The sequence below is a fragment of the Enhydra lutris genome, unplaced genomic scaffold (assembly GCF_002288905.1).
Source record: "Enhydra lutris kenyoni isolate GAN:26980312 unplaced genomic scaffold, ASM228890v2 scaffoldscaffold1, whole genome shotgun sequence".
In the NCBI taxonomy this organism is placed as follows: Eukaryota; Metazoa; Chordata; class Mammalia; order Carnivora; family Mustelidae; genus Enhydra; species Enhydra lutris.
The window spans coordinates 2,751,179-2,778,265 of NW_019154085.1; the positions used below are offsets into that span (position 1 = coordinate 2,751,179).

A 27,087-nucleotide genomic window follows, 5' to 3' on the forward strand; every position below is an offset into this window, starting at 1 on the left:
CACCCAGTGCCCGCCCCGCCGCGCACGCTTAGAGGCGAGTCCGGGACCCGGGACGTTGGTCCTGGGAGTTCGGCGGGACGCCGGCGGGTCCGCCAGTGGATGGCAATCGCCCCCTCGCGCGAGCGAGAAGGTAGTGTTGTGTGCCTGACGGCGTTCACTCTCCTCTTGTCCGTCTCCAGAGCCCCTTCCCCTCGGCTCGCCGGGTTTGGCGTGAGGGCACCTCCGGCAGCCCTGCGCCGCCCGCGCGCTCTGCCCTCTGCCCGGAAGGGGCGGGAAGCGGGCGCAGCCGGGCTCGGGCGTGCGCGTGGAGCGCGGCCTTTAAGCGGGGCTTAGCCGGTGTCTGTCGGCTTTGGCGCTTCCTGACTGAATGCCGCGGGGGCTTTGCTGCAGCCCGTGGCCCGGGGCCTTCTGAGGGCGGGATTTCAAGTTTGTGCCGGCGGACTCTGTGACTGCGGACGGCCGCAGCTCGGAGCCGGCTGTGTGTGGTATTCTGTGGCGGCGCACACGGGACGCAAGCGAACTGTCGCTGGACCGTGATTTCGCCTGGTGTCGTGGGTGTGTCGTGGGTGCGCCCGCACGGCGGGGAGGGCGCCTGGGTGACGCGCCGAGGAGGTGGAGGCTGCAGAGTGATCTTACCTGAGAATGGAGAGAAGGTCAGGCTGTTCGGATTTACCTCGGAAATCGAGCCTCGCCGCCGTGGCGGTTCACGACACCGATCGGCCTTGCGGAGGTAACGTGCAGTGACGCTTCAGAATTCGTGTCCGAAGCTTCACCCGATCTGCGCGTCCTGAATTTCCGTTGGCTCCGAAGCCGGCCGCGTTGCGTTTACTGTCTCTAAAGTAAGTGGTTTCATCCTGTCTGCCTCCGCCGCACACTCTCGGCTTCTTTTCTAGGCACCTTGCGGTCCTTCAGCGACCTTGCTGGACGGTCTCTTCCAGGCGTGTTCGGTTCCCTGCCAGCGAGTGTGGACGGAGACGGACTCCGGATGCGCGCCGGTTCCGTGCTTGTGACGTAAGCCGCCCCCTCTCACGGCCCTAAGGGTCACTCGGTGCGCAGGTGGTCGAGCCCTTGCTGGGTTCCCCAGGTTCGCTGGGGCTATGAGAGACTATGAAGTCTCTGTCCCCAGAGAACTCGGAGCTGGGCGGAAGAGATCAAAACAAGAGGTGGAAGAGCCCATCATGAGTGTCGGGTTGGAAATAAGGAGAACCTGCTGTGGGGAGTACTCAGGAAGGACAGCCTCCTCTCTTGGGGCGGGGAGGGCTCCAGGTTGGAGCAGTTAGGAAGTGCTTCCCTGAGCAGATGATACGGAACTAAATCCGAAGGGAAATCAGAAGTCCTCGGTGGAGACAGCCTTGGGAGCTGAGGAACAAGCGAGTGCCACCGCGTTAAGAGAGACAAGCTGTGTGGGATGATGAGTTCCTGTGCATTTCCGGACTAGTGGGATGAGATCAGAAAGGGAGAGGTCCAGGTGTTAGGAATTTGCACTTTGCCTGATTAGCGGTGGGAACTCGTCATGAAACTTGAAGTAGGAGAGCAACCTCAAGAGATTCGAGTATGGAAAGAGCCCTGTCATTGGTTGAGATTTGACGCAAACTATCAATTAGGTGGTTACGCCCTACTTCAGGAGAAATGTTCAGGGGCTGAGCAGAGGTTATAGGTGTAGAGAGGAGAGGACTAGTTTGAGAAATATTTAAGTAGTAGGTAGATAGTAGATAGATAGGATTGTGTGGCAGGATGTAGAAAGCCTAGAGGATTTCTAGTATGACTTCAGGATTCTAATTCTGGCCTGTGAGACTGGCTGAGCGTGGCCTTTGGAGTCAAACATGTCAAGATAAGCCCATGTGCATCTGTCACTGACTAGTTTTGTGATCTTGAGTCTTGTGATCTTCGATCTTATAAAACTTAAATTTCATTTGTGATAGAGGAATGATAGGGCAGTTGTGAAGATTAAAATGGGATTTTATATGTAAATATATGTAAAGTTGCTTATGGTAGCTGTTACTTTTATTATCAAACAAATATAAGAACAACAACAGTTAAATAGAGAAATATCTGAGATTAGTTTGGGGCATGTTTAAGTGTGAGTTTCCTCTGAGTTATCCAAAAGATGATATTTAGAAGGTTCTTGGAAATGAGGTCCAGAAAAAGCCTGGTTAGGAAATACCGGTGAGATAGGAGATGACATGGAAGCCAGTTAAAATAGAGTTTATAAAGGGAAGGAATTAAGGCAGTGGTGACTTGCTAGGAAGGAGGACACTCTTGCTAATGTTTACGTTGAAATGCTGATAAAATTTTTTTTTGTGACCCTTGATTAGTATTCTTCAAGTGATTACTGTGAGTGAAGTACTCATTATTCCGTGTTGCATCTAGAAATACATAATATATAATTGCCTGTGTTCAGAAGTTGTACAGGTCAGGACCCGGGTGTGATAAACATTCAAGAAGTAATGTGAACCAAGTTCTTTAGGAATGTAGGGGGAGGAAAGGATCATTCCTGATCGGGTGGTCAGAAAGGACCATGTTACAAGTGGCTGTGGAACTGACTCTAGGATGATAGGATTGCACTAGGAGGAAGTAGAGATACAAGTAGGATGGGATTGCTGGCAAAGGAAGATTGAGGTTTTTTATCTTATTAATTAAGAATAGTGTGTATTGGGGCGCCCGGGTGGCTCAGTGGGTTAAGCCTCTGCCTTCAGCTCAGGTCATGATCTCAGGGTCCTGGGATCAAGACCCACGTCGTGCTCTCTGCTCGGCGGGGAGCCTGCTTCCCCCTCTCTTTTGCCTGCCTCTCTGCCTACTTGTGATCTCTCTCTCTCTGTCAAATAAATAACTAAAATCTTTAAAAAAAAAAAAAAAAAGAATAGTGTTTATTAAGGGAAATAGCAAAGTGAAGTAGAGGGTAGGGGGAGGGGAGCAGGAAGATAAATTCTGTTTTACAAATAATTATCTTGAGGTAACCTTGACACTGATTGTTAGAAATGCCTATTTTAATGTGGAAAGACAGAGATCTCTGTTGGGGATATAGTTTTAGAAGTTAGTTTGGCTTCATAGAGAAAGAAGATAATCACTGGGGTAATAGGGTTGAGGGAATAATTTTTTGTTTGTTTTTGCATTGAAGGTCAAGATGCCTAAGGGCAGACTGGTTAAAGAAATTAGGTGGAGGTTCTTAGGAGAAGAGACAGAGACCTGGGAGTTAGGGAAGAAGGGTGTGGACAGAGGTGTAAATATTTTAAGAAACCAGAGGACACAGTGGGGTGGAGGAGGTAAGATGTGTGTGAAGATAGAGTTCACATAATGGTCTGCCTTGACGTCAGTATTGGGATGGAATTAGGGACTTGGGGGAAAAATAGATTTTGAAAGACAGATTGTAGAGAATGAGGCAGAAATGCTGAGATTGATGAGGAGCTTGCTCAGAAAGAGTAAAAGATGAGGTAATGCTAGATTTATACCCAAAGTTTGATCAGTGTTTTCTTAGATCCTTGGCATTCTCAAACTAAGGTAGAAGACCTCTTCAAGTCAACCCTCATCTGATTGCAGGCCATGTAACCTTTGTGGGAGTAGGGATTAGAAGGGGGTAGGAAACCTATTAAGAGTTTAGAGGAACTCAGTGTAGCCCATGTATCCCAGGCTCTTTAACATGTGTATGCCAAACACTGTAAAAAGTTATATTCATTATCTTATTTACTACTCACCAAAACTGTATGATGTTATTATCTCCATTTTTATAGATTAGATGATTGAGTTTTAGGCTTTAATTATTAGCATTATGTAACTATTAGCATAAGAGCTAGCATATAATGCAAGTGATGTGATTTCAGAGCCTGCTTTGTTAACCAATGCCCTATACAGCACTGTCGAATAGAACTATAACGTATACCACATATATATAATTTTAGATTTTCTCGTAGTCACATTAAAACAAGTAAAAAAATGAAAATAATATATTGAGGTAAGCTGATATATTCAGAAAATCATTTCATTTTGTAGTCAGTGTAAGAAATTAGTAAAAGTTTATATATATTTTTTCATATTAAGTTTGAAACCCAGAGTGTATTAGAACATCTTAATTTGGAGTTGCCACATTTCAAGTGCTCAGCAGTCACATTTGTCTAGTGGCTACCATGTTGGACAATGCAGCTTAGACCTTTAGCCTGTTTGCAGGCTAAAGAACCTGGGGTAGCATGCTGAGGGTGCCTTTTGCTTGTGATAGCACTCATTTGTGTGAATGGTAGAACTGTAAAGCAACCTACCTGTCCACATTTTTCCTAACTGGAAAAGCCTCCCAGCACTTGAGACCCACAAAAAGCCATTGAAAGGTAGTTGTTTACAGCTACTCTCCCTTAAACTCTACCCTAAAACTAAATCAAATATATAGCTTAATTAGAAGTTAATTGCTAGTATTAAAAACTTCCAGTATTTCTTTCCATAACGATCTCAGATCACAAAACTGTACATTTTATATAGTCTTATCATTTACAGAACATTTTATTTTATTTTTAGATTATTTTTTAATCTTTTTTTTCCTTAAAAGATTTCACTTACTTATTTGACATATAGAGAGAGGGGGAGAGTGAGCACACAAGCGGGGGGCGGGTAGCAGGGAGAGGGAGGAATAGGCTTCCCACTGAGCAGAGAGCCAGACGTGGGGCTTGATTCTAGGACCCTGGGATCATGACCTGAGCCAAAGGCAGATGCTTAACCAACTGAACCACCCAGGCCCCCCTAAGAATATTTTATATGTATTTGCTTATTAGATCCTCACAACAAACCTACAAAGCCCTATCCCTGCTTATGGAGGTAATGAATTGATTTTTCAGAGGGAGGGATTTGCTGCAGTTTACATGTTTTTTTGTTTTGTTTTGTTTTGTTTTAAGGATTTTATTTATTTGACAGACAGAGATCACAAGTAGGCAGAGAGTCAGGCAGAGAGAGAGAAGAGGAAGCAGGCTCCTTGCTGAGCAGAGAGCCTGATGTGGGGCTCGATCCCCAGACCCTGAGATCATGATCTAAGCCAAAGGCAGAGGCCTAACCCACTGAGCCACCCAGGTGCCCCCAGTTTACATGTATTAAAGGTGAACCTCTAAACCTGTTTTTGTAGACTCCAGTGTGGTATGTTTTTCTACTGTGCTGATCAGGTTTGCCTTGTACAAAGCAAAATATATTTATTAACTGTCACCAGTTAATATCATTCCGACCTCAGTGTGTTGATCTCTTCCCAGAAATGCATCCCTTAAATTCCTCTGTAATTATTATAGTGGCTGCACTCCCATTTCTTATCTATTTTTTACATGATTCTGCTCTTCTCTGTTTTAATTTGCCTGAGAAAGAATCCTAAATGGGTATCTTTTTATTTTGTTTATCTTTGGCATTGCTGTTTTGTTTGGATTTAGATTCCATAAGATCAAATCATGTGAGCATGTGAGTCATGGTAAATTAAAGATGTACCTAGGGTTCCCCTTTTCCCCATTTTTTTTGTCTTGAATCTACAGATTCAAGACAGATCTAGTGTTTTTATTTTTCTGAAATCTTTTCTGAAATTAAGAATTCAGGCAAAAGTAAACACTGTTCCCTGCATGTTTACATGTGGGATTTCATATGAGGTTTTTTTTTTTTTTTTTTTTTTTTTTCCCCAAACCCTTTGGTTCTTTGTTTGAAAGAGTTTCAGACAAAGGATTTTTTTTTCCCCCCCCCCACTAAAACAGTGGCAGAGAGATTTTGGGAGGTAAGTTTGGAATGCATGTAAAGGACTTTGAATGCCAGCACAGAGATTTGAAGTTTATCTTGAGGAGCCACATGATTAGAATGATGTTTTAGACACAGTAGTATAGAAGATAGAGCCATCTGATGTGTCTGATATCTGACTAGTTTAGATTAACAGTAATGCTAGGGTGTCAGTACCGTAACTCCAATAAAACTTAATATTTGAAAAAGACATTGTAATTCACCAAAACATATAGATGACTAATGATTTTTGAGATTGCCATTAAGGCTTAAGACTAACATTATCCACATTCCAAGGGGAGAGTACCACCTGGTCATTCCTACCCTGGTAGATCAGATATTGTACTCTTTATAGCACAATTTTTCTTACTGTTCTTTAATTACGACTGTATGGATTTACCACTAACCTCTCTGTGCCCCAGTCTTATAAAGTGGGGGTGATAATGCCACCTATTTTAAAAAATAGTGTAATAAATAAAGTATTTAATACTGTGTGGGCTTACAATAGAGCCTGGCATAGTGGGAAGTTCAGCAAATGTGAGCTGCAATTAATTATTGTTGTTGCTATCAGATCTGTTAGAAATGTTTAACAATTTTTATGTTTACAACTTACTTGCATTTTTATCTTTAGCTACTCTACTAAAAGCTAGAATGAAACAGTTGCCTGCAGCAACAGTGCGCCTCCTTTCAAGTTCTCAAATAATCACTTCAGTGGTCAGTGTGGTAAAAGAGCTCATTGAAAACTCCTTGGATGCAGGTGCCACAAGCATAGATGTTAAACTGGTGAGTGTCCCTGAGAAACCAAATACTTTAAAGAAAAGAAGGGCTGGGCAGATGATTTCTCCTTACAGCGATTACCTTTCTTTTCTTTTTTTTTGTACTAATAAATTATTTTGAGGATGTTGCATTTTTTTTGTCTTGTTTAAGAGGAAATTCTTAAAAATAAGTTTTAATTTAAATCGATACTGCAATAACACTAAAGTAAATTCTGAAAGAAAACTTATTCTCTAGGACTCCCATCACCTAAAATGTGAATCTAATTTGTCCATATTTTCTACTAATTATTGTTGGTTATTCATATTTATTTATTTTATACTCATCTGTATTTTATCTTTTCCACCTAATCTGATTTCAAAACTAAAGCCCTTATTGTGTCATAGTTTTCATATTAAAAGATCTTAAATGCTCTATGTTAAATTGTTTGAATTAATATGACTTATGACACTTTTTATGGTTTGTTACAATTAGTTGGCATATCTACCTCCATTATTACAAACTAGTTTGTAGAAGTGAGGTCTATATTTTTTTCATTTTTGTGTCCTCCATACGTGGCCAGTGCATGGTAAATAAATGATGAATAAATTGTTTGAGTAAATAGAGGAATACATGTTTTTGTGATCTTCTAATTATCATATATTTGCATTTAGTATTACAACATTAGAAATAATAGCGATAAAAATGTTTGTAGTAAAGAGACTTACTTTTTCTATATATATACACAGAGATAGCTTATATATAGAATGCATGTATATGGATGTATATGTAGTTGCAGTTGCTCCTTATAAAAACCCTGGGATTTCTCTACTACTATACCTTTTTTTTTTTTTTTGTAAACAATAATGAAGGTTCTGAGAACTTGCGCAAAGTCCTATAATTGGTGAGTAGTGAATCTGAGATTTCTGTTCAGATCTTTGTGTTTCTAAAACTCACTCAAGATCTTTGCTCTGTGCTAGTGGTTCTAATAATACTTGGGTACATCAGAATACTTTAGAGAGTTTATTAAAACAGTTACTGGGCTCTAGAATTTCAAATTTTAGGTGGGGCCCAAGAATTTACATTTGCAACAAGTTTTTGTTGATGCTGAGAACTGCTATTCTCTATCATACCAAACCTGTATTTGTTGTGAATAATATACATTTGGCCCTTGAACAGCATAGGTTTGAACTGCATGAATTTTTGACATGGATTTTTTTTTTTTTGATCAGTATAGTACTGTAAATATATTTTCTATTCCTTAGGATTTTCTTAATAACATTTTCTTTTTTAAAATTTCTTTTTTAAAGTTTATTGTAAGAATATATATAATACATATAACATACAAAATATGTGTTATTTGACTTTTGGTGTTATTAGTAAGGCTTCTAGTCAATAGTAGGCTATAAAGAGGAGTCTTCGAAGATGGGGGACTAAGAGAATCCTAAGCTCACCTCATCCCAGAGATACAACTAGATAACACTCACATCAGTGTAAATAACCTAGAAAAGACCTGAAGTCTGACAGAATGAACTCCATAACTAAAGGTAGAGAAGAGGCCACATCGAAAAGAGTAAGAAGGGCAGAGATGCAATGGGGAGTGAAACAGACCATGGTATTTCATGGAGGGGAGAAAGCAGCAGGCATGGAAAGGGGAGAGAAGCTATGTCACACTAGGGAACCTGCATGGGGAAGATGAATCCCTGTATTTGGCTTTGGAAGCCAAAGGGGCTCAATTTCGTGAATTCTTAAAACCAGCAGGTCTTAAAGCCCGGAATTTATTATTTTTTTTTAATTTTATTTTCTTTTTTCAGCATAACAGTATTCCTTGTTTTTGCACCACACCCAGTGCTCCGTGCAATCCGTGCCCTCTCCAATACCCACCACCTGGATCCCCAACCTCCCATCCCCTGCTGCTTCAAACCCCTCAGATTGTTTTTCAGAGTCCATAGTCTCTCATGGTTCACCTCCCCTTCCAATTTCCCCTTCTCCTAACTCCCCTTGTCCTCCATGCTATTTGTTATGCTCCACAAATAAGTGAAACCATATGATAATTGACTCTCTCTGCTTGACTTATTTCGCTTAGCATAATCTCTTCCAGTCCCGTCCATGTTGCTACAGAAGTTGGGTATTCATCCTTTCTGATGGAGGCATCATACTCCATAGTGTATATGGACCACATCTTCCTTATCCATTCGTCCATTGAAGGGCATCTAGGTTCTTTCCACAGTTTGGCGACCGTGGCCATTGCTGCTATAAACATTGGGGTACAGATGACCCTTCTTTTCACTACATCTGTATCTTTGAGGTAAATACCCAGTAGTGCAATTGCAGGATCATAGGGAAGCTCTGTTTTTAATTTCTTGAGGAATCTCCACACTGTTCTCCAAAGTGACTGCACCAACTTGCATTCCCACCAACAGTGTAAGAGGGTTCCCCTTTCTCCACATCCCCTCCAACACATGTTGTTTCCTGTCTTGCTAATTTTGGCCATTCTAACTGGTGTAAGGTGGTATCTCAATGTGGTTTTAATTTGAATCTCCCTGATGGCTAGTGATGATGAACACTTTTTCATGTGTCTGATAGCCATTTGTATGTCTTCATTGGAGAAGTGCCTATTCATATCTTTTCTGCCCATTTTTTGATATGATTGTCTGTTTTGTGTGTGTTGAGTTTGAGGAGTTCTTTATAGATCCTGAATATCAACCTTTTGTCTGTACTGTCATTTGCAAATATCTTCTTCCATTCCGTGGGTTGCCTCTTTGTTTTGTTGACTGTTTCCTTTGCTGTGCAGAAGCTTTTGATAGTGATGAAGTCCCAAAAGTTTATTTTCGCTTTTGTTTCCTTTGCCTTTGGAGACATCTTGAAAGAAGTTGCTGTGGCTGATATCGAAGAGATTACTGCCTATGTTCTCCTTTAGGATTCTGATGGATTCTTGTTTCACGTTGAGGTCTTTTATCCATTTTGAGTTTATTTTTGTGTACAGTGTAAGAGAATGGTCGAGTTTCATTCTTCTACATATAGCTGTCCAGTTTTCCCAGCACCATTTATTGAAGAGACTGTCTTTTTTCCACTGTATATTTTTTCCTGTTTTGTCGAAGATTATTTGACCATAGAGTTGAGGGTCCATATCTGGGCTCTCTACTCTGTTCCACTGGTCTATGTGTCTGTTTTTATGCCAGTACCATGCTGTCTTGGTGACCACAGCTTTGTAGTAAAGCTTGAAATCAGGTAACGTGATGCCCCCAGTTTTATTTTTGTTTTTCAACATTTCCTTAGTGATTCGGGGTCTCCTCTGGTTCCATACAAATTTCTGGATTATTTGCTCCAGCTCTTTAAAAAATATAGGTGAGGGGCGCCTGGGTGGCTCAGTGGGTTAAGCCGCTGCCTTCGGCTCAGGTCATGATCCCAGGTCCTGGGTTCAAGCCCCACATCGGGCTTTCTGCTCAGCAGGGAGCCTGCTTCCTCCTCTCTCTCTGCCTGCCTCTCTGCCTACTTGTGATTTCTTTCTGTCAAATAAATAAATAAAATCTTAAAAAAAAATACAGGTGGAATTTTGATCGGAATGGCATTAAAAGTATAGATGGCTCTAGGCAGTATAGACATTTTAACAATGTTTATTCTTCCGATCCAAGAGCATGGAATGGTCTTCCATCTTTTTGTGTCTTCAATTTCTTTCATGAGTGTTCTGTAGTTCCTCGAGTACAGATCCTTTACCTCTTTGGTTAGGCTTATTCCCAGGTATCTTATGGTTCTTGGTGCTATAGTAAATGGAATCGATTCTCTAATTTCCCTTTCTGTATTTTCATTGTTAGTGTATAAGAAAGCCACTGATTTCTGTACATTGATTTTGTATCCTGCCACGTTACTGAATTGCTGTATGAGTTCTAGTAGTTTGGGGGTGGAGTCTTTTGGGTTTTCCATATAAAGAATCATGTCATCTGCGAAGAGAGAGAGTTTGACTTCTTCATTGCCAATTTGGATACCTTTTATTTCTCTTTGTTGTCTGATTGCTGTAGCTAGGACTTCTAATACTATGTTGAACAAGAGTGGTGAGAGTGGGCATCCTTGTCGTGTTCATGATCTCAGTGGGAAGGCTGCAAGCTTTTTCCCATTGAGGATGATATTTGCTGTGGGTCTTTCATAGATAGATTTTATGAGGTTCAGGAATGTTCCCTCTATCCCTATACTTTGAAGCGTTTTAATCAGGAACGGATGCTGGATTTTGTCAGATGCTTTTTCTGCATCAATTGAGAGGACCATGTGGTTCTTCTCTCTTCTCTTATTAATTTGTTCTATCACATTGATTGATTTGCGAATGTTGAACCATCCTTGTAGCCCAGGAATGAATCCCACCTGGTCATGGTGGATAATCTTTTTAATGTGCTGTTGGATCCTGTTTGCTAGGATCTTGTTGAGAATCTTAGCATCCATATTCATCAGTGATATTGGTCTGAAATTCTCCTTTTTGGTAGGGTCTTTGCCTGGTTTGGGGATCAGGGTAATGCTGGCTTCATAGAAAGAGTCTGGAAGTTTTCCTTCTGCTTCAATTTTTGAAACAGCTTCAGGAGAATAGGTGTTATTTTTTCTTTGAAAGTTTGGTAGAATTCCCCCGGGGAATCCATCAGGTCCTGGGCTCTTGTTTTTTGGGAGGTTTTTGATCACTGCTTCAATCTCGTTACTAGATATCGGTCTATTCAGGTTGTCAATTTCTTCCTGGTTCAATTTTGGGAGTTTATAGTTTTCCAGAAATGCATCCATTTCATCTAGGTTGCTTAGCTTATTGGCATATAACTGTTGATAATAACTTCTGATGATTGTTTCTACTTGGTGTTAGTTGTGATCTCTCCTTTTTCATTCATAATTTTATGAATTTGGGCTTTCTCTCTTTTCTTTTGGATTAGTGTGGCCAGTGGTTTATCAATCTTATTGATTCTTTCAAAAAACCAGCTTCTAGTTTCATTGATACCTTCTACTGTATCTCTGGTTTCTACCTCATTGATCTCAGCTCTAATCTTGATTATTTCCCTTCTTATGTGTGGAGTTGGTTTGATTTGTTGTTGATTCTCCAGTTCTTTAAGGTGTAGAGACAGCTGGTGTGTTCTGGATTTTTCAGTTTTTTTGAGGGAAGGCCCGGAATTTTTAAAATCAGCAGGCTCCATTCTGGGAGAGCCAGGAGAGCAAGAGGAAGCTGAATCCCTGCACTTAAAGAGAGCACAACAAACAGCCCTCGGAGTTACAGCTTAGAAGCAGCAGTTTGAAAATGGGTGGGACAGTGGTTTACTCATTTCAGAGCATGTCCCAGAGGACAGGGGTCACTGAGGGACTCTTTAGGAACAAAGGAATGGGCAGACACCATTTTTCTCCCATGCCCCGTCCCCCAGCATAATAAACACATGGCCACCTATAGAACCACCCTAGCACTGACACTACCGAACTTGCTTGCACCAAGCTCTCCTCACTCCCCCAACACTACACTTGAGCAGATCCACCCTTCCTTGTTACATATGCCTCAGTCCCCCCATTTCAAGTCCCCTAGAAGACCAGTGCAGACCTTCCTAACACTGCATCTCCCAACCCATGCACTTCGCAGTACCCAGTCCAGCAGTGGCAGCAGGTCTCATTTTGCTGCAGACCAGCACTCATTTTATTAAAACTGCACACCTGACCTCAGCTGGGGACCAAACACTGCTCACACTAGAAAAAGAGAGTCTCTGCAGAGTGCTGCAGCAAAGGAAAAAGTGGCCAGGACTCAACAGCAGGGTACCCCCTGAAGTGTCAGGTTCTGGTGAACAGGAGATACTATCGTACAGGACACTATAGGACTTCTTCACAAGGCCATTACTTTTAACAGCAGGAGATAGAGATGACATGCCTAACACACAGAAACAGAGAATTAGACACAATGCAGAGACAGAAGATATATTTCCCAAACAAGAGAACAGGGCCAACCACAGTATGAAACCTAAGAAAAACAGAAGTAATATGCCTGATAGAGAATGTAAAGTAATGATCAGAAATGTACTCACTGGACTTGAGAAAATAATGGAGGACATCATTGACATCCTTAACAAAGAGGTAAAAAAGAACCATGGATGAAGAACCCAATAAATAAAATTAAAAATACACTAGATGGAAAAGTAGGGTAGAGGATGCAGAGGAGCAGATTAGCAAACTGGAACACAAAGTAATGGAAAGTAATCAAACTGAACAGGTGAGAGAAAAAAAAAAACTATACAGAATGAGAAAAGATTTAGTGAACTCAGCTACTCCATCAAACATAGTAACATTCGAATTATAGGGATCCCAGAAGACGAAGAAGAGAGAGAAGGGGGGAGAAATTGTATTTGAAAAAATAATAGCTGATGGGCTGCCTGGGTGGCTCTGTGGGTTGAAGCCTCTGCCTTCGGCTTGGGTCATGATCCCAGGGTCCTGGGATTGAGCCCTGCATCGGGATCTCTGCTCAGCAGGGAGCCTGTTTCCTCCTCTCTCTCTCTGCCTGCCTCTTTGCCTACTTGTGATCTCTGTCTGTCAAATAAATAAATAAAATCTTTAAAAAAAAAAAAAAAAAAGAAATGATAGCTGAAAATGTCCCTAATCTGAGGAGGGAAATAGAGATCCAGATTCAGAAGGCACAGAAGGCCCCCAACAACGTCAACCCAAGGAAGCACACACCAAGCCACATAATAAAATAGCAAAAAGTAGTGATAAAGAGAGAATCTTAAAAGCAGCAAGAGAAGAGGACATTTACATACAAAGGAAACCCCCATAAGCCTATCAGTGGATTTTTCAGCAGAAACTTTGCAGGCCAGAAGGGAGTGACATGATATATTCTAAGTGCTGAAAGGAAAAGACTGGTAGCCAAGGATACTGGATCCATCAAGGCAGTCATTCAGAATAGGAGAGATTAAGAGTTTCCCAGACAAAAGTTAAAGTAATTCATGACCACTAAACCACCACTTCAAGAAATGTTAAAGGGGACTCTTTGAGTGGAAAGTAAAGACAGTAAGTAGGAACAAAAAAAGTAGGAAGCACTAAAGCAATTTAAAAAAGTATTCTATTAAAATCAGTCAAGGGTTTCATGAAAGGATATTGAATATGATATGATGTATCTGTAACATTAGGGGAGAGAAGTAAAGAATGGGTTCAAACTTAATGACCATCCACTTGATATAGATTGCTATATGCAGAAAATGTTATGTACAGACCAAATGGTAACTACAAATCAAAAACTAGAAGTAGATATGCAAAAAACAAAGAGAAAGGAACCCCAGTATATCATTAAAGAAAGCCAACATACCTTGAAAGAGAGCAAGAAAAGAAAGGATCAGAGAAGAGCTACAAAAACAACTACGAAAATGGTAATAAATACATATCAATAATTATTTTGAATGTAAATGGACTAAATGTTCCAGTCGAAAGACATAAGGTGATGGAATGGATAATAAACCAAGACACATCCATATGCTGCCTATGGGACTCGTTTCAGACCTAAAAACACCTGTTGAGTGAAAATGGGGAGTGGAGAAACATTTTTCATACAAATGTATGTCAAGAGAAAGCTGGGGTTGTAATGCTTATATTGGACAAAATAGATTTCATTTTTTTTAAAGATTTTATTTCTTTTTATTAGAGAGAAAGGGGGAACAGCAGGCAGAGGGAGAGGGAGAAGCAGGCTCCCTGTACCCTGCGTGGGGCTGGATCCCAGGACCGTGAGATCACGGCCTGAGCCAAAGACAAATGCTTAACCAACTGAGCCACTCAGACACCCCAGACAAAACAGACTTTAAAACAAAGATAGTAACAAGAGGCTAAGGACACTGTAGACTCCTAAGGGAAGAATCCAACAAGAAGACATAACAATTTAAATATTTATGCACTCAATATGGGAACACCCAAATGCATAAAACAACTTAATAAGCAGAAAGGAACAAATAAACAGTTACACAATAATAGTAGGGGACTTAAAACACCCCACTTTATATCAATGGACAGGTAATCTACAAGGAAAGAGTGGCTTTGAATGACACTTTGGACCAGATGGTTTTAATAGATATATGCAGACCATTCCATCCTAAAACTGAATACACATTCTTTTCAAGTACACATGGAACATTCTCCAGAATAGATCACATATTAGGCCACAGAATAAGTCTCAATAAATTCAAAAAGATTAGTCATGTACTATGCATCTTTTCTGACCATAATGCAATGAAACTAGATAACAACCACAAGAAACAATCTAGAAAGAGTACAGCTACATGGAGGTTAAAGAATATGCTACCAAAGAATGAATGGGTCAGCCAAGAATTCAAAGAAGAAATTATAGAGGGAGAGACAAAAGAAAATGAGAATGTAATGCTTCAAAATCTTTGGGATGAAGCGAAAGTGAGTCTATGAGGGAAGTTTATAGCAATACAGGACTACCTCAAGAAGTAAGAAAAATCTCAAATAACCTAACCTTATAATAAAGGACCTAGAAAAAGAACAAACAAATCCAAAACCAGCAGAAGGAAGGAAATAATAAAGACTAGAGCAGAAATAAATGATACAGAAACTAAAAAAATGTAATAGAACAATCAATGAAAGTAGGAGGTGGTTTTTAGAAAAGATCAACAAAATTGTTAAACCGCTAGTCAGATTCATCAAAAAAAAAAAGTCAAAGTTATAAATGAAAGAGGAGAAATAACAACCAATATCATAGAAAAACAAAGGATTATCAGAATATTATGAAAAATTTTATGCCAACAAATTGGACAACCTAGAAGAAATGGATAAATTCTTAGAAACATATGAACTAACGGAAAGTGAAACAGGAAAAATAGAGAAAATTTGAATAGACTAATTATCAGCAATGAAATTTAATCAGTAATCAAAAAATTCCCAACAAACAAAAATTTAAAATGAGCGGGCTTCACAGGGGAATTCTACCAAACATTTAAAGAAGAGTTAAGACCTATTCTTCTCGAACTATTGACAAAACAGAAGAGGAAGGAAAACTTCCAAATTCATTCAATGAGGCCAGCATTACCCTGATGCCAAAACCAGATAAAGACACCACAATTAAAGATAACTACAGACCACCATCTCTGATGAACACAGATACAAAAATCCTCAAGAAAATCTTAGTAAACCAAATCTAATAATACATTTAAAAAAATCATTCACCATGATCCAGTGGGATTTATTCCTGGGTTGCAGGGGTTTTTCAATACTTGGAAATCAATAAATGTGATACATCAAGAGGATAAAAATCTTATGATTTATTTTAATAGATGCAGAAAAAGCACTGGACAAAGAACAACATCCATTCATGATAAGAACCCTCAACAACGTAATTTAGAGGGAGCATACTGCAACATAATAAAGGCCATATCTGAAAAACCCACAGCTGCCATCATACTCAGTGGTGAAAAACAGCTTTTCCCTTACTGTAAGGAACAAGACAAGGATGTCTACTCCCATTACTTTTATTCAGCCTACTTCCAGGAAGTCCAAGCCATAGCAGCCAAACAACAAAAAGGAGTAAAAGGCATCCAGATTGGTAAGGAAGAAGTAAAACTTTCACTTTTTGCAGATAATGTATGTAGAAAACTCTAAAGACTTCACAAAAAAATTACTAGGACTGATAAGCAAATTTAGTAAAGTCACACAGTAAACAACATACAGAAATCTGTTGCATTTCCATATACTAATAATGAAGCAGTAGAAAGAAATTAAGAAAACAATCCCTTTTATAACTGCACCAAAAATAATAAAGTACTTAGGAATAAATTTAACCAAGGAGGTGAAAGACCTCTACTCTGAAAACTTATAACACTGATGAAAGAAATTGAAGACAATACAAAGAAATGGAAAGACCTTCCATGCTTATTGGTTGGGAGAACGAATATTGTTAAATTGTACCCAAAGCAATTTACACAATACAGTCCCTATCAAAATACCAATAGAATTTTTCACAGAACTAGAACAAACAATCCTAACATTTGTATGGAACCACTAAAGACCACAAATAGACAAAACAGTCTTGAAAAAGAAAAAACCAAAAGTATCACAATTCCAGACTTACAAAGCTGTAGTAATCAAAGCAGTATTGAGAAGGGTATGTGTTGTGCTGAGCACTGTGTATTGTGTGAGACTAATGAATCACAGACCTGTAACCCTGAAACAAATAATATATGTTAATAATAATAAATAAAAATTAAAACAGTATGATATTGGCACAAAAATAGACACATGAAAAAACAGAATAGAAAACTCAGCAGTAAATCCACAATTACATGGTCAGTTAATCTTCCACAATGGAGTCAAGAACATGCAATGGGAAAAAGACAGTCTCTTCAACAATGGGTGTTGGGAAAACTAGAAAAGAATGAAACTAGACCAACTTTCTTACACCATACACAAAAACAAACTCTGTATAGATTAAGGACCTAAATGTGAGACCTGAAACCATAAAATCCTAGAAGCTCACACAGGCAGTAATTTGACTTCAGCCATAACAATATTAACAACATTTTTTCTGGATAATGTCTCCTGAGATAAGGGAAATATAGCAAGAATAAACTGTTGGGATTAAATCACCATAATTGGGACTACTATTAGGACTACATCACCAAAAAAAAGCAGAGGAAACAATAAAAGACAACATACCATATGGGAGAAGATCTTTTCAAATGACATTTCCAGTAAACAGTATCCAAAATATATAAAGAACTGTTACAACTCAACACCACAAGACCCAAATAATCCGGTTAAAAAACGGGCAGAGGAGATGCACAGACATTTTTCCAAAGAAGATAATCAAGATGGCCAACAGAGACCTGAAAAGATGTTTACATCACTCATCATCAGAAAAAGGAAAATCAAAACTGTAATGACATATCACCTCACACCTGTCAGAATGGCCAAAATCTAAAAAATAAGAAGTAAAAGGTATTGGAAAGGATGTGGAAAAAAAGGAACCCTCTCGCAGTGCTGGTGGAAATGCAAACTGTACAGTCACCATGGAAACCAGTATATAGGTTCATCAAAAAAAGTTAAAACTATCCTGTAATTATCACAGTACTGGGTATTTACCCAAAGAATACAAAAACACTAATTCAAAGGGCTACATGCACTCCTATGTTTATAGCATCATTACTTAAAATAGCCAAATTATGGAAGCACAGGTGTGCATTTATAGATGAATGGATCAAGAAGTGGTGGATATATGCAATGGAATATTATTCAACCATAAAAAGTGAAATCTTACCATTTGCAACAACATGGGTGGAGCTAGAGAGTATAATGTTAAGTGAAGTAAATCAAGGAAAGATAAATACCATATGATTTTATTCATATGTGGAATTTTGGAGACAAAACAAATGAGCGAAGGAAAAAAGACAAACCAAGAAACGGACTCTTTACTACAGAAAACAGATGATTACTAAAGGGGAGGTGACTGTGGGGATGGTGAAATGGGTGAGTGGGATTGAGAGTACACTACTCTCAATTGAGTTGAGCATTGAGTAATATATGCAACTGTTGAATCACTATATTATACACCCGAAACTAGTAACACTATGTTAACTACACTGGAATTACAGTTTTTAAAAAATAGTAGGCTGTTTAGTTTTTGAGGAGTCAAAAGTTATATGTGGATTTTTGATGATGTGGGAGTCAGTACCCCTAATCCCTACATTCCATGGTCAACTGTATTGTAAGCTCTATAAACATGGAAATTCATTAAACCCAAAGAAAGGCAGCTTTTTTTTTTTAAGGCATTTCCTATAGTACAGCCTGATTAGAATACAATTGATAATAAGTAGGATTAGATACTTATATTTGGTAAATTTCACTTATGAATCTTACTTAGGCAGACAGACATTCTTAAAGCTCTCTGAAAGAAAAACATGTTTTTAAAACTATTGTTAGAAAGCCAATGGAACTCCTCTTAGAAAAGTACACATTTTTATCTGACTTTATATTTTAGTGTCTTGATATTTATCAGTTTCTGTTTTGTAGAGTTTTAAACTATATTATTTTGCTTTATACAGTAAGACCTATTTTATTATGATTACATATAATAATAATTGTCCTGACTAGAAATATTTTCATAATTAACTACAGTTGATATAATTTAAAATTTTAAACAGATCTTTGTGTTATTTTACTCAGATGCCTGGAGTTCTTATTTGTATTGCAAGATTTGTGTTTCTGTAGTTAATGATTTTTCTATAAAATGAAGCTGCCAGGGGCACCTGGGTGGCTCAGTGGCTTAAAGCCTCTGCCTTCGGCTCAGGTCATGATTTCAGGGTCCTGGGATCGAGCCCCACATCAGGCTCTCTGCTCAGCAGGGAGCCTGCTTCCTCCTCTCTCTCTGCCTGCCTCTCTGCCTACTTGTGATCTCTGTCTGTCAAATAAATAAATAAATAAATAAAATCTTAAATAAATAAATAAAATCTTTAAAAAAAAAAATGAAGCTGCCAGAATGTTTCCAGGATGTTAATTTTTGATTGAGAGAGAGAGATGAGGAACTAAATCTTAAGATTTCAGTAAGACTTCAGTATCTTGCATATCTAATTGACCTAAAAAGTACTGACACACAGAATTATATAAATTTAGGTTTTTGTTGATTATTTTTAAATAAAGTCATTGTAATTATAGGAAGATCTCTATAGGAATTTAGATTTTGTTTTTTTGTGTGTATGCATACTAGTATTAGACTAGGAAAACTAGACTATGAGTTGAGTTTGGGGGTTTTTTGCCCTCATTTTTCAAATGAAGACCTCACAGAGATTGCCAAGTTAGTGTATTTGCATCTTTCTGTTCTCTGTTTGCAAAAAGAACTTTAGAAAGTCATTATGTGGTAAATATTTAAAATTCTTAGGAAAGCAATAAGTTATTAAAGGGAGAAAGTATTAAAGTCAGGATGAATAATGTTAATTGCTGGACTCTTAGTGGGTAGAACCAGCTGCTGATGGTGATAGTATTCTGTTTTGGGTTTTTTTGAGAGATTGTATATGCAAAAGTATATATCATTTAGTAGAATTTTCTTAGTCAAGTTTAAATGTGAATTTAAGCACAAGTATCCATGATGCTGAAACAATTCAAAGGAGCCTTAAAGATTAGACTGACCTTCTTTTACAGTTGAATCTGAGACCAGGGAAAACAAGGGACTTGTCCATTGTATCATAGTTAGGAATTAATAGAGTTAAGAATTTGAACTCTTACTTTCTTAAATATTAAGTTTCCATAAAAAAATAAATGACACAATTGTTTCTCTTGTGTTTCTTTCTGTTTCTAGTGGGTAACAGTTGACTATCTTTATATACTAAAAATATTCTCTTTTTGTAGGAGAACTATGGATTTGATAAAATTGAGGTACGAGACAATGGTGAGGGTATCAAGGCCATTGATGCACCTGTAATGGCAGTGAAATACTATACTTCAAAAATAAATAGTCATGAAGATCTTGAAAATTTGACAACTTATGGTTTTCGTGGAGAAGCCTTGGGATCAATTTGTTGTGTAGCTGAGGTAAGGTAATATATATTGACCTCTCTGGTGATTTCATAATCACAGAGTGATAGCATTAAGAGAAAATGAATGGAGTTTTTGGCAAAAAGTATGAACTTTTTTTATTGTGGTAGAATATATATAACATAAAATTTATCATTTAATCCTTTTTTTTCCGTTTTTTTTTTATTGTGTTATGTTAGTCACATACAGTACATCATTAGTTTTTGATGTAGCGTTCCATGATTCATTGTTTGCGTATAACACCCAGTGATCCATGCGATACGTGCCCTCCTTAGTACCCATCCCTGGGCTCACCCATTCCCCTACACTGCTCCCCTCTAAAACCGTCGGTTTGTTTCTCGGAGTCCATAGTCTCATGGTTCGTCTCCCCTTCCTGTTTCCCCCGCTTCATTTTTCCCTTCCTTCTCCTAATGTCCTCCATGCTATTCATTATGTTCCACTTTTTTTTTTTCTTTAAAGATTTGGGACTCCTGGGTGGCTCAGTGGGTTAATCCTCTGCCTTCAGCTCGGGTCGTGATCTCAGGGTCCTGGGATTGAGGCCCGCGTCGGGCTGTCTACTCAGCAGGGAGCCTGCTCCCCCCCCCCCGCCCGATCCTCTCCTGCTTCTCTGCCTATTTGTGATCTCTCTCTGTCAAATAAAAAAAAAAAAAATCCTAAAAGATTTTATTTATTTATTTGACAGAGAGAGTGAGAGAGAGAGAGAGAGAATACAAGCAGAGGGAGCAGCAGGCAGAGGGAGAGGGAGAAGCAAGCTTCTCCTCACGGAGCAGGGATGCTGATGTGGGACTCAAGCCCAGGACCCTGGCATCATGACCTGAGCCAAAGGCAGCTGCTTAACCAACTGAGCCTCCCAGGTGCCCCTTAACTTGACTTATTCTAAACCCTAGCTGGTCAGAGGCGGATTGGGTTCCAGAACTTTGCTCTCCTGACCCTGGTTAGGTGCTTTCAGTGTTTATAAACCCCTCAGTTCAGAGCCTGACCAACTTTTTTGCATAGTACCAATTATATTTCACTGCCTCTGCATTGGATATCATAACTAGTTTGTATCAAAGTCTGTCTAGAACCTTGATCTGGTAGTGTTTGATCACACTGCTCTGTACTAGTTTCTTTGTGCTGTACTATATTATTCTGTGTACTGGACTGTGTTTTATAGTGTGATAGTCTCTGTGTCCTGTGTGTGTCCACTGGCTGTGTATCCCTGCATTTGTGCTCTGCTGGCCATCTCTACTTGGGTGAGAATGCTCAGGTACAATCAAATGATAGAACTTTACTGTTTCAGAAAAGTGGCATGTACACGAGATACTGTTACTTTTCATTCATTCTCACAGCAGTCATATAATCTCCATGCTTACTGTGGTCTTCCCTCATTCATTCTGCTCTTAAAGTGCTGGCATGGTATAGGTCTTCTCTGTTTTTTTGTGAAAAGAACCCCTGCTCAGTATTCACTTTTGTCTTTTGGAGCTCTGTAAGGTGATGCCGAAGTAACGAAGAAAAATTGTGTTTGGGGAAGGAGGTGGTCTTTAAAGTGGGAGAGTTTGATATTCTACTACAGAGGTAGACGAGGGGCCCTTGTGTATTAGAAGCCAGACGTCCAGGGGCCCATGGGCGGCTCAGTTGGTTAAGCGTCTGACTCTTAATTTTGGCTCAGATTGTAATCTCGCTGTTGTGATATGGATCCCAGTATTTGTTGGGCTTGGTGCTGAGCCGGGAGTCTGCTTCAGATTTTCTCTCCCTCCCCTCACCCCCGCCCCCCACTCGCATACACACGCTCTTTCTCTCTCTCAAATAAATAAATAAAAAGAAGAATCCAGATGTTCAGACATTGCTAAAGAAGGAAAAGCCTTGTCCTTAAATGCATTCTGCTTAAAACCTCTATTCAAAATCTTGCATACCCCTTGCTTTCTGTGCTAACGTATCTGTCCCAGCACTTGCTTTATTTAGAGTTCACCGAATCTCCAAATAGATTTTAGGGAAGAGCTAGTAGAGGGTACAGCTCACTGGGCATTGCCCATCTTTCTCCCTAGAGACCATATCTGGGAACCTACAGCCCTGGCATCTTGCAGAAAGTGTGTTTTTTAAGTGGGTTGAGATTTATACCGGGAGCCTCTGAAACTCCCAGCACTAGCACATACTATTGTTTGAGCTCCTGGTAGCTATTTTAGAAATCATATAATTTATTTTTTTTAAGATTTTATTTATTTACTTGACAGAGAGGGAAAGAGAGGGAGAAAGTATAAGCAGGCAGAGTGGCAGGTAGAAGCAGTCTTCTTGCTGAGCAGAGAGGCTGACATGGGGCTTGATCCCAGGACTCTGGGGTCATGACTTGAGCTAAAGGCCCAAAGGCTTAAACAACTGAGCCACGCAGGTGTCCCAGAAATCATGTATTTCTTTTTTTGTTTGAGAACATAATTATTTGATTTTTTTTTTTTTTAGCTGCTGGCCAAACTTTTTAGTTGTTTTGTTGCTTTTTTTTTAAGATTTTATTTACCTAACAGAGAGAGAGAGAGAGCGCGAGCACACACAAATAGGCAGAGCAGCAGGCAGAGGGAGAGGGAGAAGGAGGCTCCCTGCTCAGCGGGGAGCCTGATGTGGGACTTGATCCCAGGACCATGGGATCATGACCTGAGCTAGAGGCAGACGCTTAACCATCTGAGCCACCCAGGCACCTCTGAACTTGGTAGTCTTTAAGGTATATTTTGGCAAAGTATTGTTAAATAATGTAAAATTAAGCATTTCTGGGTTTTCAGAAATTAATATGTTAATTTTAGTGTAGTTGACACACTAGTTTCAGTTACACAAAGTAGTGATTTGACAAGTTTATACATTATGCTGTCTTCGCTACAACTGTAGCTAACTTGTCTTGATATATCACTATTACATTGTTGATTACATTCCTCTATGCTGTGCCTCTTAGGTCCCATGACTTATTCAGTCCATATCATTGGAAACCAGTATCTCCTTTTATTCAGAGGTGGAATTTAAGGGGGGGGGACCCACAAATGAATAAACAAACAAAAAGTCATTTCTGTATTTTCTATAAGATGTATGTAACCTATCAGAACTGAAATTGGTTATTATCAGCGTTGTCTACTAGGTGGCAGCACTATACTTAGTCTTTTTAAAATACATGGTAATGAGCCATATGATTTATCCAAATCTTTACTGTAGTTCTGATTTTAAATGGCAGTTTTGCAGTTCTCTGTCCAGTGGTACTCTATTTTGTTTCTTTATTTGACTACTTAAGCCCAGTCGATATCCGAGTTTATCATTTTGTCTTTTGTTTTATTTTTGAGGCATTCGAATGCCTTGAGTATAAATACTTAAAATAATTTATCGGAATTACTGGAGGAATAAAGGAATTGTCAGACTACCAGAATAATATAAGACTGTAAACTTCTTAAAAATTATATTCAGTTTACACATTGTAAAATCAAATGTTTATCTTACAAAATATTAACAGCATTTTAAGTAATCTCTTTTCTTGTAAATCTTTGGGAAAACCACACATAGATACATGTGTGCATATTTTACGTATGTGGACTCAAGGTCAAGATATACACCATGATCAGCACCCCTGAAGGTGTTCTCATGCTCCCTCCCACTAGGTAACAGCTATTCTGACCTCTATCAGTATAGATTAGTTCTACCTGTTCTTGAACTTGATGTAAATGAAATCTTACAATATGTATTTTTTTGTCACAGATTTCATAATGATGATTTGGGTTTGATTGTTTCTGAAAGCTAACACATCATCAAAAATCTAGATTCAGAAGGGATCCTGGTAGGACCCTGTTTCATTGCCAGATCCCCCTCATCAGGACGGAGTCCATTTGCCTAGCTCCCTAGTATCTGGCACCTGAATGCTCAAAACTGAGTCTCTCTCTGGAGATTGCCTTTATCTCAGCTGAACAGGGCAACCTGCATCCAATGACTGACTAATGAGGGATTATAAATGTTCTATTCCAATTCAGAACACTTCTGCCATGCTGTCTCTGGGCAAAAGTGACCCTCCAGGGTCAGCCAAGTCCTTGTTTGTGACTGCAGAGCCCCACATCTCTTTCTGCCCTGCCATCACAAGTGATCATCTTGGGAGCACCCACAAATAGCTTCCTGCTCACTAGTGTCCCTCTCAATCTGTGTTATGGGTAAGCCACCCTAAAATGTAGATCTTCTGTGGTTCTGTCTGATATTACTGATGAAGCCAAACGCCAGGTTTTCTTACTCCAACTTTGAAACATAGTCTAATAATCAGTTAGCTACTGTTTAATTGTCTGTTGTATGCAGGGTGCTGTGCTAAGTAGTTTACTTTAGAAGAACTGTGCCCAGGGCAGTAAATGGAATATGAAAATTGTGACCTATTTAGGGACATATAATGTGTCCATGGCAAAGCCAAGAATTCAGTTCCAATATCATGTCTCCTAGTACTGAGTTTACCACAGTAGGTCATGCTGCCTTCTTACTAGTATGATTGGAGAGATATTTATTAGTTTAAAAATACCTCGTACTAAAATAATGAATATACTCAGGCCTGCAGCCGTAAGCTCAGTAGATGATATCAAGGAGTAGTCAAGTTGGAACTTATGTGGGAGGATTCTGAATAGTATTTCAGAAATACAGAAACTAATATATGCTTGTTAAGGTCAATTAGATTTAAAAAATTTTATTGAGGCACTATAATGAGTGCTTTTTGGGGAGGCAAGTTCACTTTTTAAATTTAGTGAATATTCTTCACTCAGAACTGAAATTTCACATATAGATATCACATATTTGTTTTAAAGGCTCTAATTTATTTTGAAAATCTTTGGGCAGAAAGTACTTTTTTTTAAGTGGTTACCTTGTGCTGGGTAGTATTCTGCTCCATGAAGTTCATTGTGTGTATTTTTTTGATGGGATAACATGATATGTGGTTCTTTTTTTTAAAATTTCAATTAACCGCCAACATTAGTTTCAGATGTAGTGTTCAGTGATTCTTCAGTGGTGTATAACACCCAGTGCTCATCATATCATGTGCCCTCCTTAATGCCCATCCCCCAGTTACCCAATCCCCCGACCGACCTCCCTTTCCGCAATCCTCAGTTTGTTTCCAAGAATCAAGAGTCTCTCATGGTTTGTCTCCCTCTCTAATTTCTACCATTCAGTTTTCTCTCCCTTCCCTTATGATTGTTTGCACTATTTCTTGTAGGTTCATTTTTGTTTTACATTTCATTAAACCTCATGGCTTAAAGGGGGGCAAAATCGGAAGCTATATGATTCTGTTTTGAATATGAAAGTTGGGACTTCCTTAATTGTGGGCCCTCTTAGTTGTAAAAGATAGGAGGAAGCCCCAGAATCATTTTGATAATTTCTTCCCTCCTGTTCCATACTGTAGGATACATCCTGTGTTCTTTAAAGCCATGGTGATAGAGCTTTAATTAGAATAGACACAGGAATTTTTAAACCAGTGGGGTATCCTGGTTTCTAAGGAATTTTTGAAGCAGTGGGGTATCCTGGTTTCTAAGGAATTTTTGAAGAAGCGGGGTATCCTCCTTTCTAAGTGCAGCCTCCTCACAGGTAATGGAACTCTGTTGAAAGGAGAGAAGTCAGAGCCAAGATTTCCCTGTTGTTAGTCTCCCAGAGTGAATTATCCGGGAGAAGTTCTGACGTCAGAGCTCTTATATTAGTGTACAACTCTGCACAGGCGGGCATATTCACACCCAGAAAGGAAAAGGCATTTCAGTGATCCAGGCAAAGCTGACATTTCTCCTGAATCATGAAGACCATTTGCCTTAGTTTTCAGACTCCTGTTTCATGTGTCAAAGTATTCATCCAAAAGTCAGCAAAAAAAATAACAAAATTTTAACAAAATTATCTTAAATGAATTTTTGCCAAGAGAGGTTTTTTGTTTGGTTGGTTGGTTTTGCATGAATTAAGAGGATATATCCTAAGTTTTAAATTTTAGTTTTATCTAAAATATTGAGAAACATTATGCTTATTTAAAATTTAAATGCTTTTATGTAATTTAACTTTTTATTAGTATTATAGTTCCCTTGAAACTCAATAATTGGACTGAAAAGTCAGTTTTTAATAATTGATAGCTAATATAACCCATAAGGTTCCCTGAGAACTTTAAAATAAACTTTTAAAAATTCTTAAAATAAATTTATTTAGTTCTTCTCTTGACACCGCTAGATTCATTCTGCCACAGTTCATTAATGTCTCTAGTAAGAAGCACAAGTAATAGTTTGTAATGTTAGAGATGCATCCGATGGTAGAGTTACTATGGGTTCAAATTTGTTAGCTCCTGCAGAGCAAACACATTCTAAGCTTGTGCCTAGTCCAAAAAAAGGTTTCCTGCCCAGGACACAGGGTCATATGATGAAATGAACTTGAAATACAGTTCCTTCCTCTGAGGAACACATTGTGTTTCATGAATTTGTGAAACATGCTTATGTGTTATCCTTTGCTGTCTTTCACAGTGAATTGCAAAGAATTTCCTATTGAAATAAATTTTCAAAATACCCAACACATTCTAATTTTAAAAGAATTTAACATTGGAAAATAATATTGTCTTCTGGTTTTTTTTTTTTTTTTTTTTTTTACTTTAATGCAACTATTACAATGGGACCAGTGAGGTCCTGTTTTGATTTTTAGTGTATCAGTTTATTCATCTAGGCTGGAGTGTATTTACTGTTTAATATGTTTAAAGGATGAACAAGTTAATAACTATGAAATGCTTTGAAAGTAGTCAAAACAAATACCCATGTAACCTTGTAAAGTAGCATCATCTTCATCTTATCATTGCCTTCCCCTTAAAGATGGTAGAGTAATCATTTATTCAAGGCCATCTAACCAAGCCACTGGCATAGTTAGTACTAGAACTCAGAGTTCAGGGCTACTTTTGCTCAATGACTCCAACTTTAGGCTAGGTGGCTAGCTCTTTGGAGAATAGAAGTAGAATTTAGTTGACCTTAGCATTTTTGAGAAGTGGTTGATTAAATTTAGAATTATTTTTAAAGGGACAATCATAAAGTAATTAAATTAGAGACTGGAAAGAAATTTTTTGTACTCTTCATATTAAACTTTGTTAGAAAAAGTCATTACTGGATAGAA

The 27,087-nt window shown here is 38.8% G+C and overlaps 1 protein-coding gene across 4 annotated transcripts in view; it reads left to right on the plus strand.

Moving 5' to 3' along the window:
- The first annotated feature begins 215 nt into the window (after positions 1-215).
- The window catches only part of LOC111144895 (PMS1 homolog 1, mismatch repair system component), an 89,258-nt gene continuing 62,386 nt past the window's right edge, over positions 216-27,087 (plus strand). The window contains exons 1-3 of one of the 4 annotated variants that reach the window (XM_022499495.1): positions 216-1,011; positions 6,353-6,504; positions 19,813-19,995. In XM_022499495.1, the coding sequence (XP_022355203.1) occupies positions 6,373-6,504; positions 19,813-19,995 (315 nt within the window). In that variant the 5' untranslated portion in view covers positions 216-1,011; positions 6,353-6,372. Of the gene's footprint in view, positions 1,012-6,265; positions 6,505-19,812; positions 19,996-27,087 lie in introns of those variants that run through there. The other 3 variants (XM_022499503.1, XM_022499512.1, XM_022499486.1) reach the window with 3 other exon arrangements.